The following is a 15,022-nucleotide window of genomic DNA, read 5'->3' as shown; positions in this document are numbered from 1 at the left end:
CACATTCAGCCAGGACATTAATATTAAATGAGCTGCGTTCTGATTGGCCAGTTTACCTTGGTGGCTCTTTGACGCTGCCTGAAGCTAGAAATTTGTATACAGAATCCAGATAACTCAATAGGCAAGTTATAGATCTGGCCTTTGTTCGAAGTCTAGGTAATCCCAGTACTTCCTGGAACATTATGTGCGCGCTCCGACATTCTTCTTTGTTGCTTTCCTGTCATCTAAGAAGGATTTTAGCATTAGCTCGAGCTAGCATTAGCAGTAGTTTGGCTTAGCAACCAATGTTTATAAACTGGCTTCATTGAAGCAGGCTAGGAAAAGCAAATGCATGGTGTTGCATCTATGCTTATGATGTGTTAAACCAGCTTTTCTCAGACCCAACCGTTTCTCAGCGGCCATTACAACATTACTAGTTTACATAAAGCAGGTTAGAGACGGCAACGACTTTTTGGTACATTAGACACAACAAGCTACCTCTAATCACTAACAGCATCACTGTAAAAGGTGTTATCTCAATACCACACAACACGACGACTCGGTGTAAGGTAGAAACTGGGCCAGATCCTGATTGACTGAGAATAACTCTAAAAGAACTCCTACTGTAGAGAGGAGGTCCCAGCACCTCTGATCAGAGGAGGAGAAATCACTTGGTGGTTATTAGGGCTAGGCAATACGCACCAAAACTTAATCTCAATATCTTTTTGACTTGGGGTGACTCATTTGTGAAAGCGCTTGCAGGAAGGTAGCGTTTGGGGGGGGGGGGGTCTCCATAAGGACTCTGCTTTCATCGTTCACTTTGAAAACCCATTCAAAAGATTCCATTCATTCGTGAATGTCACATCACTATACTCTGCTACCCTTTGCTTTCTAGGCTGTATCACTTTTAACACGAGGCCTTCCCTAATGTAACCTTTATTTAACCAGATGACTGAGAACACATTTTCATCGATGGTCTGGCCAAGGGGCAGCAGCAACTGACACATAGTTAGCTTTACATCAAAGACAAATAGGTATGATAAAACATACAAGATCAAAATAAGATAAAACAGACATCAAGACAAAGGACTGTTCTCATATACAATATGTACAAACAAGCAAAACAGCCTTAAAACAATCTTTAAGTACTCAGAGGCACATTGATCAGAAACTATTGATCGTAAGGAATTATTGAAGGTAGATAATGGAATGTAGGTGGTGAGCTTCCGTGATTTTTGCAGCTCATTCCAGTCGTTGGAAGCAGCAAGCTAGAATGAGGAGCGGCCAAAGGAGGTGCAAGCTTTGGGAATAGCCATAGAGATTAAGTTACTGGAACGTAAATTGCACTGGTTGTGGGGAGTGATGAGCAAAGATACGACGGGGTTCTACCGATGATCGTTTTGTTTATGAACTGATACCAATGTAACAACCTGCGGGAATGGAGTGATGGCCAGTTAACGAGTGAGTACAGAATGATGAGTAGTGAAAGGGGCACTAGTAATGAAACGGATTGCTGAGTGACAAATGACATTGAGTTTATGAAGAAGATTTTTGGAAATGATGTCACCGTAATCCCTGGAGCAAGCAGGGGGGGGGGGGGGGGCGAGCTGCTAGCACTAGTGTTGACAGCTCTTCTGCTACCTGTCAGTCAAAAGGAACCACCCCTAATTATGCATAAGTTCATGCTTTAAAGGTTGAATATGGAACACGGACACTCTGGTGACCTGTGGTGTTCAAATGGGGTAGTGCAACAACAGAACTCATTTTCCAGTCGTCGGGGTGTTGGTTCACTGCTGACATGTTCCAGTACCATGTTCAGTGATGAATTGTACAGGACAAGGTCAAATTTCCACTAGTAAGATTATTTTACCACAGTATTTACTGTTAGAGCATCTTGTGAGCTCAGAATCAGCTGCTTGACTTGTCAAGTCCACCATTTTACACAGTCATCTTGCTGAGCAGAATTTTTAGTGCAATGGTGTCCTCTAGTGGCTGGTAGCTGTAAACATAAACCCAGTGCTGTGCCCCTCAAAATAAAATTTTGATGGGATCTGTCGGGTCGCTCCCAATGGCTGCCTGGTGGGGTCTAGATTCCTGGGCTCTGTCGGGTCCCCAACGGGGTTGGTCGCCCTTGGGTCCCAGGCCACTGTGTTCCAAGCTCAGCCAGCTCAGGGATTGGTAGCTGTGGGCGGGCCTGGGGGCTTGCCATTGTTATCTCCCAGGGCTCTGGTGGCTGATTACCCCCAGAGAAATCCTCTGCGCCTCTTGGGAGGGGAGTTAGGGCTGTCTACCTGGGGTTCCTGCGCTCTGGGGACCCTTGGATCTCTAGGGCTTGGAACTTCTTCATCTTCCGCACGTCTTTGGGGACAGGTCTGTGGCCCCTCACACTCACTATTGGACACTCTTATAGAGAAACCTTACATATACAAGCACGTGTACTCACGCAGGTACTCACATGGTGGTCTCATAAAGGATGGACTTGGGCATTTTCAACACATCACCTGTGTGGTGGCTGTGGTTGGCACTAAATGCACTATGAATTATTAACGTGTGTTTCTCAGCAGAAATTGTTACTTTTATATATCCTCTTGTTGGCGCAGCGATATTTTGGTCTTGTTGTATTTTTGTGTGTCCCCTTTCTCTCTCTCTCTCTATCGCTCTTTCTGCAGGTCTAAAAGCAGATCCTTGCTCATCAGTTATTGTTTAATTTTTTGAAAAAAAAGTTCATTAAAATTTTTGATTATTAATTTTTTTAAATATAGCTTTTAAAGGAGAAACCGTACATTCATTCTGCACACTTCTAAATGCCTCGTGGAGGTTTTTTTTTAAATATAGCTTTTTATTAAAATGTTCCATATCCAAACTTTAATTAGATGAGTTACAACATACACACCCCCTCCGAGTATTCATGATAGTAAACATGACCTGTTCAACCTAAAATGTTTGGTTTTTTACCATGGTGTAAATGTGTTTTGGCATTTTTAACATGGAAGACAATGTGAACTTGATTTTTTTCTGGATCCGCATCCTAGTGGATGAAAGGGGAACTGCAATTTGTGTCACTTGGGTTAGCATTGGCTTCACATTTGCCAGGTGGAATTTGCCCCTTGGACTGGAGCCAGCGGGCTCCAAAAGGAGACATTACTCGATGGAGACAGATGATTCATTGTGGCAAATCCTGAATGGAAAAACTCAAAGAGAAAGAAGAATCCCCAAATTATTTCATGAGAATCTATTATTCTTATCTTCATATTGTTTGTTTTTTTGTGTGTTGTTCCTCTGGGTTTCTTTTTAGGTATGGATAGTGTAAAAAAACCTTTCTGAAAAGGAAACTTTTATTTTATTTTTATTTCATTGCCAGAGATATTTTTGTAATTTACTGTTATTTGCTTGCGTGTCTTGCTTTGTTCTCTGTCACTATGCATTTGATGTATTTTCACTTTTTGTGCATCAGCTGCATCTGTGACTCAGAGACAAACAAGCCAGCAGGTGGTGTGTGATGTAATACAGGACACATATAAGTCAGGAGACTGGCTCCTGGATCAACCTGAGGATGACGCAAATTGGAAAGCAACAGACTAACTGTAGACTGGTGCGCACATGGAGCAGGTCTTTAGAGATGTTTAAATATGATTTATAAACTTTTATGTATTACTTTTAGAGCTGAATGGTTTTGATGTAACAAGCCAGACTGGATTTTATTTTTTGTTCAATTACAAGTGAACATTTTATTTGCATACACAAACTTGTGTACCTGTTATTAAGTAGAGGATGTCGGTATCAAGCTCCAAGCTCCCATTATTCCTGTATGGGATTCTCCTGTGTGGCTCTTTTGCTTCTTTTCCACTTATTAGCAGTATTAAACATGGCAGACACAACGCCAGATCATTGATGCATGGCAGCGGCAGCCCCTGGAACAAAAGGGAAGAGGCAGCAAGAGATGGAGAATACTTGCTGGGAATAAAGAGACTTAGGAGGCTTTACTGTAACGTGGGCATCGGCTTCCACATTCAGGTGCTTCCAACCGGGAGGGTCACAGGAGTACACAATGAAAACATTTACAGTAAGTATGTCTGATGTTACCTGATCAGTGTGAAGCAACAGAATTGAGTTAACAAGGTAAAGTTCAGAGATTGTTAAATAAACCACATTTAATTTTAATCTATCCTATGTAAAAAAAAAATTTGTACAGAAATGTTAAAATAGTGTTTATGTGTTATAGTTGAAACAACGTATTATATTACCATTTTTGTTTTGTGTATAATTTTATAAACTCCTCTTATGAGATCTTTACTAAACATTGACTGGCTTTTAGTTCAGGGTTGTATTTATGAATAAATGTTCTTTCTACAGATGCCCATAAAAATACCACAAAAAATACTAAATACCATACATGAGCTGGTATTTCATAGTCATGCTTTGAGGGACTTTAATTTGAGTCGATTTTGTTTATTCTAGCTGCTTTTTAAAAAAAAACGACAAGCTTTTGTGAAAAATCATCTTTCGCTGTGATTTCTCAGTAGATATTCTATTTAGTAAGAGAAACTTTATTGTCTTTATCTGAATGAATATGTAATTATTTTAGGGTTTTGGAATTGTTCAACATTGGCATACATCAGAATATTATTTTATTGAATCAACTGGATGATTTGCACCTCTGTGCAAAACCAGTGAATGGCCTTCTTACCAAAGTACGGTACTTGTACGAAACCAGGAAACTTAACTAAAGTAGTTTGCAGTAGTGTTGCTGTGGTTTTCTCCAGGTGGTTTAATTACATAAATGGAGGATTTTCGTGAAGTCACAGTGAAACATTGAAACGTCCTATGCACAAGTCTAAAAACAGGATAATTTAAAAATAAAACTGCCATTTTCAACGTTGAGGCCACAGCTTTATGTGAGAGATGCTTTAATGATAGAAAATTAGATTTTGTTGTCTGTCTTATCCTTTGTAAAGAAAAGTAAAACTGTAACCCGTTACTGTTGAGTGTGTAGGGACTGTACTCAACAGTTTGCTCTTAAATCCCACAGACATGATGACCTAAACCAAAACATGTCCATTTAGGTTTGCTTGACAGTTTGGACACTTCTGTTTATATTTCTGCTGTTTTTCCCTCCAGGCCTTATAGAGATTTCTCCCGTTGAGAGAGGAGTGGTGACGTTGTATGGAGTGAGAAGCCATCTCTTTATTGCCATGAGTGAAAGAGGGAAACTCTATGGCTCGGTAAGAACTTTCACTTCCAACCGTGTTTCTACATTATATATATATATATATATATATATATATATATATATATATATATATGCACACTCACTGGCCAATTGATTGGGTACACCTTGCTAATAACAGGTCGGTCCCCATTTTGCCTTCAGAACTGTCATCCTTTGTGGCATAGATTCAACAAGGTGCTGAAAACATTCCTCAGAAATTTTGGTCCATATTGACATGATAGCATCATGCGGTTGCTGCATCAGAAGATGGGGACTAGTCATAAAGGGATGGACATGGTCAGCAACAATACTCAGAAAGGCTATGGCATTACAACAATGAACTAATGAGTCCAAAGTGTTCCAAGAAAATGTCCCCCACACCATTACACCACCACCACCAGCCTGAACCGTTGATACAAGGTAGAATGGATCCATGCTTTCATGTTGTTGACCCCAAATTCTGACCATACCATCTGAATGTCGCAGCAGAAATCGAGAGTCATCAGACCAAGCAACATTTTTCCAATCTTCTATTGTCCAATTTTGGTGAGCCTGTGCTCTGTGTGGACACGCGCGCGAGCGTGTGTGTGTGTGTGTGTCCTCTCAATGTCATAACAGATGGCTGCTTATACTGCATTGGCACCATGAGATTGGCTAATTAGTAATTTGCATTAATGAGCAGTTGGACAGGTGTACCCAATAAAATGGCAAGTGAGCATATATATGTGTGTGTGTGTATATATATATATAAATATAAATATATATATATATATATATATATATATATATATAATTGGGTGTGTGTATATATGACTTATGTACAAGGCTGTACATAAGTCATCACCTCAGTTACAGCTTGATGGCCTAGATACTGAGAATTTTCTGATGTCTCTTGGTAAATGAATGGCTTTTTCTTTTCATTGTAAGGTCTATTGAAATAAGTTGTCCCCTGGGAACTGTTTCGCTGTAATTTGATCTTATTTAACAGCCCAATAATTCCTTTAGCACAGAGTGGTACACAGAAAAAGGACAAGCCATCCATGAGAAAAAATTTTTCTTTAAAACAAATTTCAGCTCGTATATTTTCCTCAAAATTAAACATATTCATGTTTTATGTTTTGTATTAGGACCAGCAAACTCTTTTCATCTGAAAGTGACAAGAAAAATAGAAAGAAATCAAACATAAGACTAAAAGTACTACTACCAGATCTCATGTTTTACACTCCAAATATTCACACAGAATCAAAAGTTCTTGTGTCGTATTAACATAGGTAGATGTATTCTGGTTTATTTTAACAGAATTAAATGTTTGTCTCCTAAATTGGTTGAATTGTTAAATGACCAAAATAAAAATTGCTTTATTTAGTCGTCTAATTTAAGTTTCTCTGAAAGGCTCATTACTATGCACCTGGATCTATGATAGAATAAAGCGTTGCATTCTGGTAGTGCATACAGGTTTGTAGGACAATAGGCAAATTCAATTCAATTCAATTCAATTCAAATTCAATTCAAAAAATACTTTATTAATCCCAGAGGGAAATTGATTGCTGTAGTAGCTCAGAATAATAATAATCAAGTCATCAAAGAGTTGTTGTATATTACAATGGCTGTTGGCAGGAAGGATCTCCAGTAGCGGTCAGTGTTGCAGCCAAACTGAAGAAGCCTCTGACTGAAGACACTCTTCTGTTGTCGTACAGTCTTGTGAAGAGAATGCTCAGGGTTGTCCATCATTTTCTTGATTCTCTAAAGAATCCTTCTTTGCATTATCTCCTCCAGTGGTTCCACCGTCGTCCCCAGAACAGAACCAGCCTTTTTTATTAGGCTGGTGAGCCTTTTCAGGTCCCTGCTTCTGATGCTGCTACCCCAACAGACGATGGCTGAAGAGATTACACTCTCAACAACAGACTTGTAGAAGATCTGCAGCATCTTGCTACAGACACTGAAGGACCTAAGCGACCTCAAGAAGTGTCATTGACAGGGTTAAGGCTGTAGGTTTAGGCCAGTGAGCATCCAACACTGGTCCTGCAGAGCCCTATCCAACATGTTCTAGTGGTTTCCTACTCCCAACACACCTGAGTCAATGACTGACTCTCTTGTTCAGGTCAGCAAACTCTGCCAAAGCCTCTTAATCATCTGCTGATTCAAATCGGGTGAGCTGATGAAGACAACCTCCTTGAAGCTTTAGGATGGTACCCTAGAGGACCAGGGGTGGAGACCACTGGTTTATGCCAATGAGAAGCAATGGTGCACAGCATGAGAAAATTAATGCACCAATAGTTTGATGGTTGTCTAATGGTACTCCACTTTTCCTTTTATTCTTTTCAGGGGAATTACAACACTGATTGCAATTTCAAGGAGAATCTGTTGGCCAACAACTATAATGCCTATGAGTCAGCTGCCCACCCTGGTATGTACATTGGCCTCAGCAAGATTGGTAAAACCAAAAGGGGAGATCGTGTGACCCCAACAATGACCATGACACACTTCCTCCCAAGGATATGATCATCAGCATCAAACTCCAACAGTGAGGACGTCAGAAGAAACCATCTGGTGTTTCTACTCAGCAGCATGAATGAAAGCAGTGCGATAATTACATGGTTTGCATAATTCTACAATTATTTATGATGTATTTAATGGAAAAATTAAATACATGGTTTCTGTTGAGTGGTCACTTCTTTACTTTTGTTTCTAATGGAAATGTTTAAAAGACTCTAGGCTACTTGGTGTTTGTTGCATTTATTCAGCCAAAATCAAATTAAAACATTTTTTTTAAACTGTTTACGCCTTCTTTGTGTATTTTAATTAATATGTTTCAGGCACGAACGTGTTTGAACTTCCAGCTTAAAAAAAAGCTCAGAAATAAGTTTAAATCAGAAAATGAGTTCATTGTGAGCTGAGGAACATGTTGACCTTCAAGTGTTTGTGCTTGTTTAGATTTGTGGCCGTAAGAAAATTATTCTAGATCTGAAACTGAAATGTAGTTCTGTAAATTAAATCTAAAGACACCGATCCAGACCCATCAATAATGTTACATAATCTCAAAGTGATCAAAAGCAATAGAATGCCAGCTGGACCTTCAGCAGAGTTGTCATCCGTTTCGGAGGTCAGCCCTACCTCTGGTTCTGAGTCTGGATGTAGGACGGACCTACTGATCTCTGGTAGCAGTGTGATGGTGGAGAAGTTATGGCAGGTGGTTCTGAGATATTACGTTTAGAAACAAGGAGCAAACGTTTAGACTGGACCTTAAACTGGACAGGAAAGACCTGATGGCTTTTCCTTACCTGTCAGAAGGTGGGCAGCTTGGAGATGTTTGAGAGAAAAGTCTTTTAGACCTGTGTGTAATATGTAGTGATCCAGGTGAGAAGGCATGAAGGTAGGACTTAATGTTACAGTGGAGCTGAAGTTCAAAGACACTTGTCTGGACAACTGAGCCTGCTACCCTCTAGTTACAGGGCAAAATTCTCTGCCGTTACCTCAAAACTGTTGTGTGTAAAACAAGAAGTTGTAAGTTTCCTCTGTGGAGCTGGAACGGACCAATGGTCACCATCTTGGGTTTGAATTCTTGCAGTGGCCTTCACATTCTCCCTGGATTTGTGGATTTACTGCAGTTTGCTCCCACAGCTCAAAAGGACTGATTAGGTCCTAAGATTCAAAGGTGGCCTTTGGTCTTTTCCAGCATGTGGCTGTTCTCCTCTTTGTGGTAGAGTGGGGACTCGTTTGGAAACGTGGCGTTAGTGCAGCCCTAGAAACACTAGCACCTCTCTACAGAACCGGAGTAAACTCGAATAGTCCGACTTGACACTTACTACGGTATTCACAAACCTTGTGACATATTCTAACTTCTATTGGTGCTGATGCTGTCACTGTTGGGCATTGCAGAAACACACATGCTTTAAATTAGATTTCATTAAAGAATTTCAACCCGATCAGGTCTTAATAAGAGTGGACACACCTAGAGCCGTTCACCAGACTCTAACCGTAGAGGTTTTAGGACACGCTTCACATCTCTGAAACCCATGTGAGGCTGGTCAGCAGCATCTGACAGGAAGCAGTACTTTCTCAGGTCAGTTTGGATATAATTGTTTTTATTACATGTTTGGAACTCTAAGCCAAGTCAAGCCAAGCAACAGTCAGATGGTAACAACACATGACTCAAACCTCTAAGCGTACAATCATTAAATAATGGTAAGCGCAAGCAGTGGAGACATCTGTCCTCTTCATTTTGACATCAGCCATCTGTTTTGTGAACATGTTCCTGGGTCCAGCCTTTTGCCCTCTTCCCTCTCCCATAAATCTTATGGTATGGGAGTCGGTTCCCTCCTCACATTCCAGTTTTGTCTCAGCAGCTGCTGCAGCTCCAGCTCCTGTCTTCATCCTGTCCATCTTTCCTGTCTTTGCTCAGGGTGACAGTACCCCTCGACTCCTCGGGAAGCTGGCTGAGTACTAGGGGCTTCTGTGATTTCAGCTTGTGGGCCACAGTCATAAGGATAGCTTCAACATGGTCACTGTTATGGTAGTTTCCATCACCATGGCTGTTGGGGTTCTTTGCAGATGTCTCAAAGAGCGGCATAGCTTGGCTGTCCGCAAACTGCTGCGCCAAATCTGTGTCCACCTGAATACAGTCCTGAAGATCACACTTGTTTCCAACAAGGATCCTGGGTACCTCAGAGCCCAGAGCATGCTGCTTGCACTCCTCGATCCAAGTGGGAAGGCTGCGGAAGCTGGCAGCATTGGTCACGTCGTAGACAAAAACAACTGCATGCACGTTGCGGTAGTAGTGCTGCACCATGGACTTCCTAAAGCGCTCCTGGCCAGCCGTGTCCCACAACTGGATCTGTGGGGACAGACGGTACACTGAAGAATCAGAAAATGATCACTGTGTGTTGAAAGGTTTTTAGAAGTGTATAAAAAACATACAATTTTTGTGTCCAGTAACACACCTAATGACCACAACTGGCCTGTAAATGTCTCACCACTGTAGCAGCAGGATGTAAAAACTTTTTTATCACAGATGGGAGAGAGAGTGCTAAGCACACGCATGCACATGCACACATGCACACACACACACACACACACACACACACATATGCACACACCATTGTGTGCTTTTTATATAATATATTGTTTTTGTCTCTATGTTGATCAAACTAACAAAGAAGGTGGCAGCTGGTCTGAAATGGCTGTGGCATCAACTTTGGACTAATTAGACTTGGGCTTTTCTTTGAGTCAAGGGCAGATGGAGGTACTTTAGAAAAAAGGTGAATTTGTGGTAGTGATGCACCGGTATGAAATTTTTGGGCCGATACCGATATCCGATATAAAGATCACTGTTACGGCCGATAACCGATATTTGCCGATACTGATAAACTGACATTAATGCTTCTAAAATCAACAGATTTTGTATAGAATGAAAATTATTAAAGCTGAATTTACGTTATGTACAGACAACACACACATTTAGGGTTCAGAGATGATTTCATTCACTGTTCACATGACTAAACAATTACACATCACACACACCCCCCCCCCCCCCCATCCTCTGAAACAGGCAAACAAATTGAGACGAGATGGAAAAAATATCGGTTGTTAAATTCGCTGCCAGCCGTTTCCTGATCGGTAAAGCCCTTCGCTGCCAGCGTTTCTCACAGTTTTTACTGTTTCTTTTAAGAGTCACAGAACTTTGCGCGCAAGGATGATGTTGACGCCAAAACAACCAAAACAAAGTAGAGACACACCTCTTACATCAGGAAGAATCCGCGCATTTCGAGCGTTATCCGTTCTTTCATAATCCGTTGTTGAATAGTGATCGGCAGAAGCTTTTCCGGTTCGCACCACACTTTTTTTACAGCAGCGGCCCAAAACAATCTTCTAACACATGGATTTTCTGCTTCCTGATCACGTGACGTGTGACGTATGCAGATAAAGATCGGCTTTAGAGCTGAGATGTTTGTTCTCACGGTGCGGGGACTCGTTCCGACGCCCACACAGTAAAAAAATGGAAATGACGACTTTAGTCGTCAATGGCAGTGAATGAGTTAATATCGGACCAATACCAATATGTTAAAAAATGACTAACATCAGCCGATACCGATATTGATGCAGACATATTGTCCATCCCTAAATATGTGTCTTCTTCAACTGTGTATAGGGAGCCTAAGCCACACCCATCTACGTCCGTACCATTGGTGCCCAGAACAACAAATAAGTGAATGTAAGTCAATGGGGCTTCAAAAGCTATTTTGTAATGGGCTTCACATATTATGTCCGTGCATTTTAAATACATTCTGATGCCAAGAATTTGCTTATTTTCAAACAGTGGCAAAAGTTCTTTTAGGTTTTGTGTGAAAAGATGTGTAGGACTACAAATGAACATCACCACATTGACATCATTGAACCATAAACAGAGAAGAATAGAGGAACAATGGCTGCAAGTTCTGCAAGCATTGAATCCTTTCTTTAGGAGGAAAGAAAAACCATAAATCTGGCCATGTGGTAAGTAGCAGCTACGCTAGGGCAGAGATTCTGTGGTGATGTCAAATATGCAACATGCCGACGTCTGATTTGTAGTCATAGTAATTACGAATGTTTACAAGCTGGTAAATTTCAAAGTACATGACTGGCAAGTTCAAAACGCACATTATTACTTGTACGAGACTCACTAATTGTACTATGCAAATATTGATCCTCTGACTGGCTAACAGCAATGGATGCTTCTGCTGCAGTCGTTGATGTTTTATCTCCACAAATAACACAAGTCCAAATCTGTTTAGCCATGTTGTTGAGTTGCTAACTGTTAGCTTCTTCTAGCCGAGACACGCTGTACTCTCTCCTGCCAGCATAATCAGCTTTCCTGTGGATGGTCGCAAGCCAAGATGGACAGGGCCAAGAACACAAAGTTTACCTGTGATATAGACAAGACTTTTTTTTTTGGCCCAACCATTACAGTACATCCATTTCTTTTCTGCAGCTAATGCAACAAATGGTTTGGAGGACTAGTTTCACATTCAGCCTCCATATGAGACAGCGTGACTGATGATGACATTTCAAAAAGAACACGCGGTTTCTCAGTGAACGAAACCTTTAAGCCGATGTTTGTAGTGTTCTTTAGTTTTGAACTTGTGTCGTGACAAGAACAGCTGGCCCCACCACTAACTTTAGTCTAGTATCGCCACTGAGCACGTGTGTCTTATGTAAAGAATATATAACGGCTAACTGCTGTGCTAGGCACCACACAAGGCCTTATTTACCAACATAGTGGTAGCTTTCATATGCTAGCAATGCTAGCGTATCATCAAAACAGACAGTAAATGAGGTGTAAACCACAAACACTGAATTTAAACTTGGCAAAAATATCAAGTTATCATCACTGTCTTTCCTGAATTTAAGTGATTAGGTTCAGACTAGGAATGTAAGTAAACAGCGATATTGCAATATATCGAGATATTTTTTCCTGGGATATTATATCGATATTCAAAAGCTGTGTATCGAATTTTTGGAAGAATTAACATGCAAAGATTTTCTTTTCTTTAAACGCCGACTTTGATTTGGCAGCAGTTTGCAATCGATTTTGTTTCCACCATTGAACTGTAAATTCCTCTAGCATGGTTCAGATTAGGGATGTGTATTGGTGAAACTTTGTCAATATGATATGCATCACGATACAGGAAAGACAATACAATGTATCACAATATATTGCGATACATTCAGTCAGACGATATTAGCAATTTTTTAGACTGAATTTATTGTATGACTATTCAATAGAGTCCAAACTGATACTTAACATGTTTAACATGAGGTATCTGAACCATAATAGGATTTACATTTCAATGGTGGAAACAAAACCCATTGCACACTGATGCCAACTAGCGGTCAGTGTTTTAATTGCACCAAAAGAAAAGAAAATACACAAGTATCCATCCATCCATCCATTGTCTGAACCCGCTTTGTCCACGTAGGGTCGCGGGGGGGCTGGTGCCTAACTCCAGCGGTCAATGGGCAATCAGGCGAGGTATACCCTGGACAGAGAACCAGTCCATCGCAGGACAACACAGAGACACACAGGACAAACAATCACACACTCACACCTAAGGACAATTTGGACAGACCAATCAACCTAACAGTCATGTTTTTGGACTGTGGGGGGAAGCAGGAGTACCCGGAGAGAACCCACGCATGCACAGGGAGAACATGCTAACTCCATGCAGAAAGATCCCAGGCCGGGAAGTGAACCCAGGACCTTCTAGCCACAAGGCAACAGCTCTAATCACTGCCCCACTGCGCAGCCAATACACAAATATTTGCATATAAATTCTTCCAAAAATTTGATTCACGGCTTTTAAATATCCATATGAAATTGCTGGAAAAAATATCAAGATATATTGCCTTATCAATATTTTCTCACATATAGTTCAGATACTTCATGGTAAACATGTTACGTATCAGTTTTGACTGTTTATTGAATTTTCAATAAACCGCTATTGCGTGAATAAATTCAGTCTAAATAGTCGCCATCGTCTGGCTGAATGTATCGTAATACCGTGGTAAATGGTATCCCCTGTATCGTGATACGTATTGTATCGCCAGAATTTCACCAATACACATGCCTAGTTCAGACTGTGTGACATCTAAAATGGTCTGAGCAGAAACTATCCCTAAACATAATCAGTTCAGCTTTTTTCCCTGATGGACCGTGTCTTAAAAATGACTCTAGCTTTTATTGATGGTCAACATTCAAACCAAGCCCCAATTTGTGCTGTTGTTACTGTCAAGACCAAAACACCATGCCTTTTTCTATAATAGGCCCAAGTCTCATTTTTACAAAAGCCTGACAGACATTTCCTGTAAAAACACACAGTTTTGTTTCATGTTTAATTATTATTCAGCAGGTAAATCACAAATCCTTTATGCAATTTTTACATTATTATAAAATAATCTCCTTTTTTGGCCTAGTAGTTTGTAGCTTAACCTCCGGATTATCATCCGAGTTTACATATAGTAAAATTATTTGTGAGTGGCTGTAATCTTGATACATCTGATCAGAATAACCATGGAGCTCTAGATAAACTTGATAATCGTGTCAGTGACCCAGTGCACCTTGATTTTCTCTCCATCGATCTCGACCAGCCTCTCCCTGAAGTCCACCCCGATTGTAGCCTCGGTCTTCTCGGGGAATTTACCGGCACAGAACCGGTAAGTGAGGCAGGTCTTCCCGACTCCAGAGTCTCCAATAACGATGATTTTAAAGATGCGGGTCCTTGGCGGCGGAAGAGCCGAGCTCGTCAGGGAGCGTGGCTCCGCCATGTCGAGCCAGGGGACCGGCCGCGGCGCCTTCAGACCTCCGCTGCCGAGATTAGAGCTTCTCCATCGGCTAATGGACGAGGGTCTGGGAGGCTTTCAGAGACTCGGTCGCTGAGCTAGCAGTTATAACCTACAGATGTAAATAAACAATTCGTCCTTTCATTTCAAATCAGTAAACACGGATCCTCCCAAAAAGTCTTTCTTCTTCCTCTTCTTCTCAACCTGAAGTTTCATCCAGCTGGAGCATTACTGCCACCCTCTGCTTCACATGGGGACTCAGACCCACACCTAACCCACCATCTCAATCAATCAATCAATCAATCAATCAATCAATCAATTCCTAGACAGCCATGGCCAAAAGGTTTTAGGAAAGACAGTAATGTTGGTTTTCCATAAAGTGTGCTGCTTCCTGTTTCTATGGCGCTGTGACATCAGATCCAGAGCTGTAGAAAGAGAGAGTTTTATTTAACAAACTTTATTAGTGAAATTGGGTATCTTACATAGCAACGAAGTAAAGCACAACAATACAAGCAAACA

At 40.9% G+C, this 15,022-nt stretch overlaps 2 protein-coding genes across 3 annotated transcripts; one reads left to right on the top strand and one right to left on the bottom strand.

Moving 5' to 3' along the window:
* The first annotated feature begins 3,639 nt into the window (after positions 1-3,639).
* On the top strand, positions 3,640-7,966 carry LOC107387436 (fibroblast growth factor 4). 2 transcript variants are annotated; one of them, XM_015962524.3, is made up of 4 exons: positions 3,640-4,042; positions 5,098-5,201; positions 7,514-7,595; positions 7,684-7,966. In XM_015962524.3, the coding sequence occupies exons 1-4, from the start codon at positions 3,751-3,753 to the stop codon at positions 7,758-7,760; spliced, it is 555 nt and encodes a 184-aa protein (XP_015818010.1). In that variant the 5' UTR covers positions 3,640-3,750; the 3' UTR covers positions 7,761-7,966. The 2 variants fall into 2 exon arrangements, with proteins under 2 accessions (XP_015818010.1, XP_015817927.1); XM_015962441.3 differs by having other exon boundaries at positions 7,514-7,966.
* Positions 7,967-9,252: 1,286 nt separating this feature from the next.
* Positions 9,253-14,717, bottom strand: rab33ba (RAB33B, member RAS oncogene family a). The gene is made up of 2 exons (XM_015962325.3): positions 14,282-14,717; positions 9,253-10,022 (listed from the first exon to the last, which is right to left on the bottom strand). Exons 1-2 carry the CDS (start codon positions 14,486-14,488, stop codon positions 9,528-9,530), a joined length of 702 nt encoding a protein of 233 aa, XP_015817811.1. The 5' UTR covers positions 14,489-14,717; the 3' UTR covers positions 9,253-9,527.
* Between the last annotated feature and the right edge of the window lie 305 nt (positions 14,718-15,022).

Source organism: Nothobranchius furzeri, chromosome 1 (assembly GCF_043380555.1).
Source record: "Nothobranchius furzeri strain GRZ-AD chromosome 1, NfurGRZ-RIMD1, whole genome shotgun sequence".
In the NCBI taxonomy this organism is placed as follows: domain Eukaryota; kingdom Metazoa; phylum Chordata; class Actinopteri; order Cyprinodontiformes; family Nothobranchiidae; genus Nothobranchius; species Nothobranchius furzeri.
The sequence above is the reverse complement of the archived record's forward strand: the minus strand, read 5'-3'. Positions and strand labels throughout refer to the sequence as shown.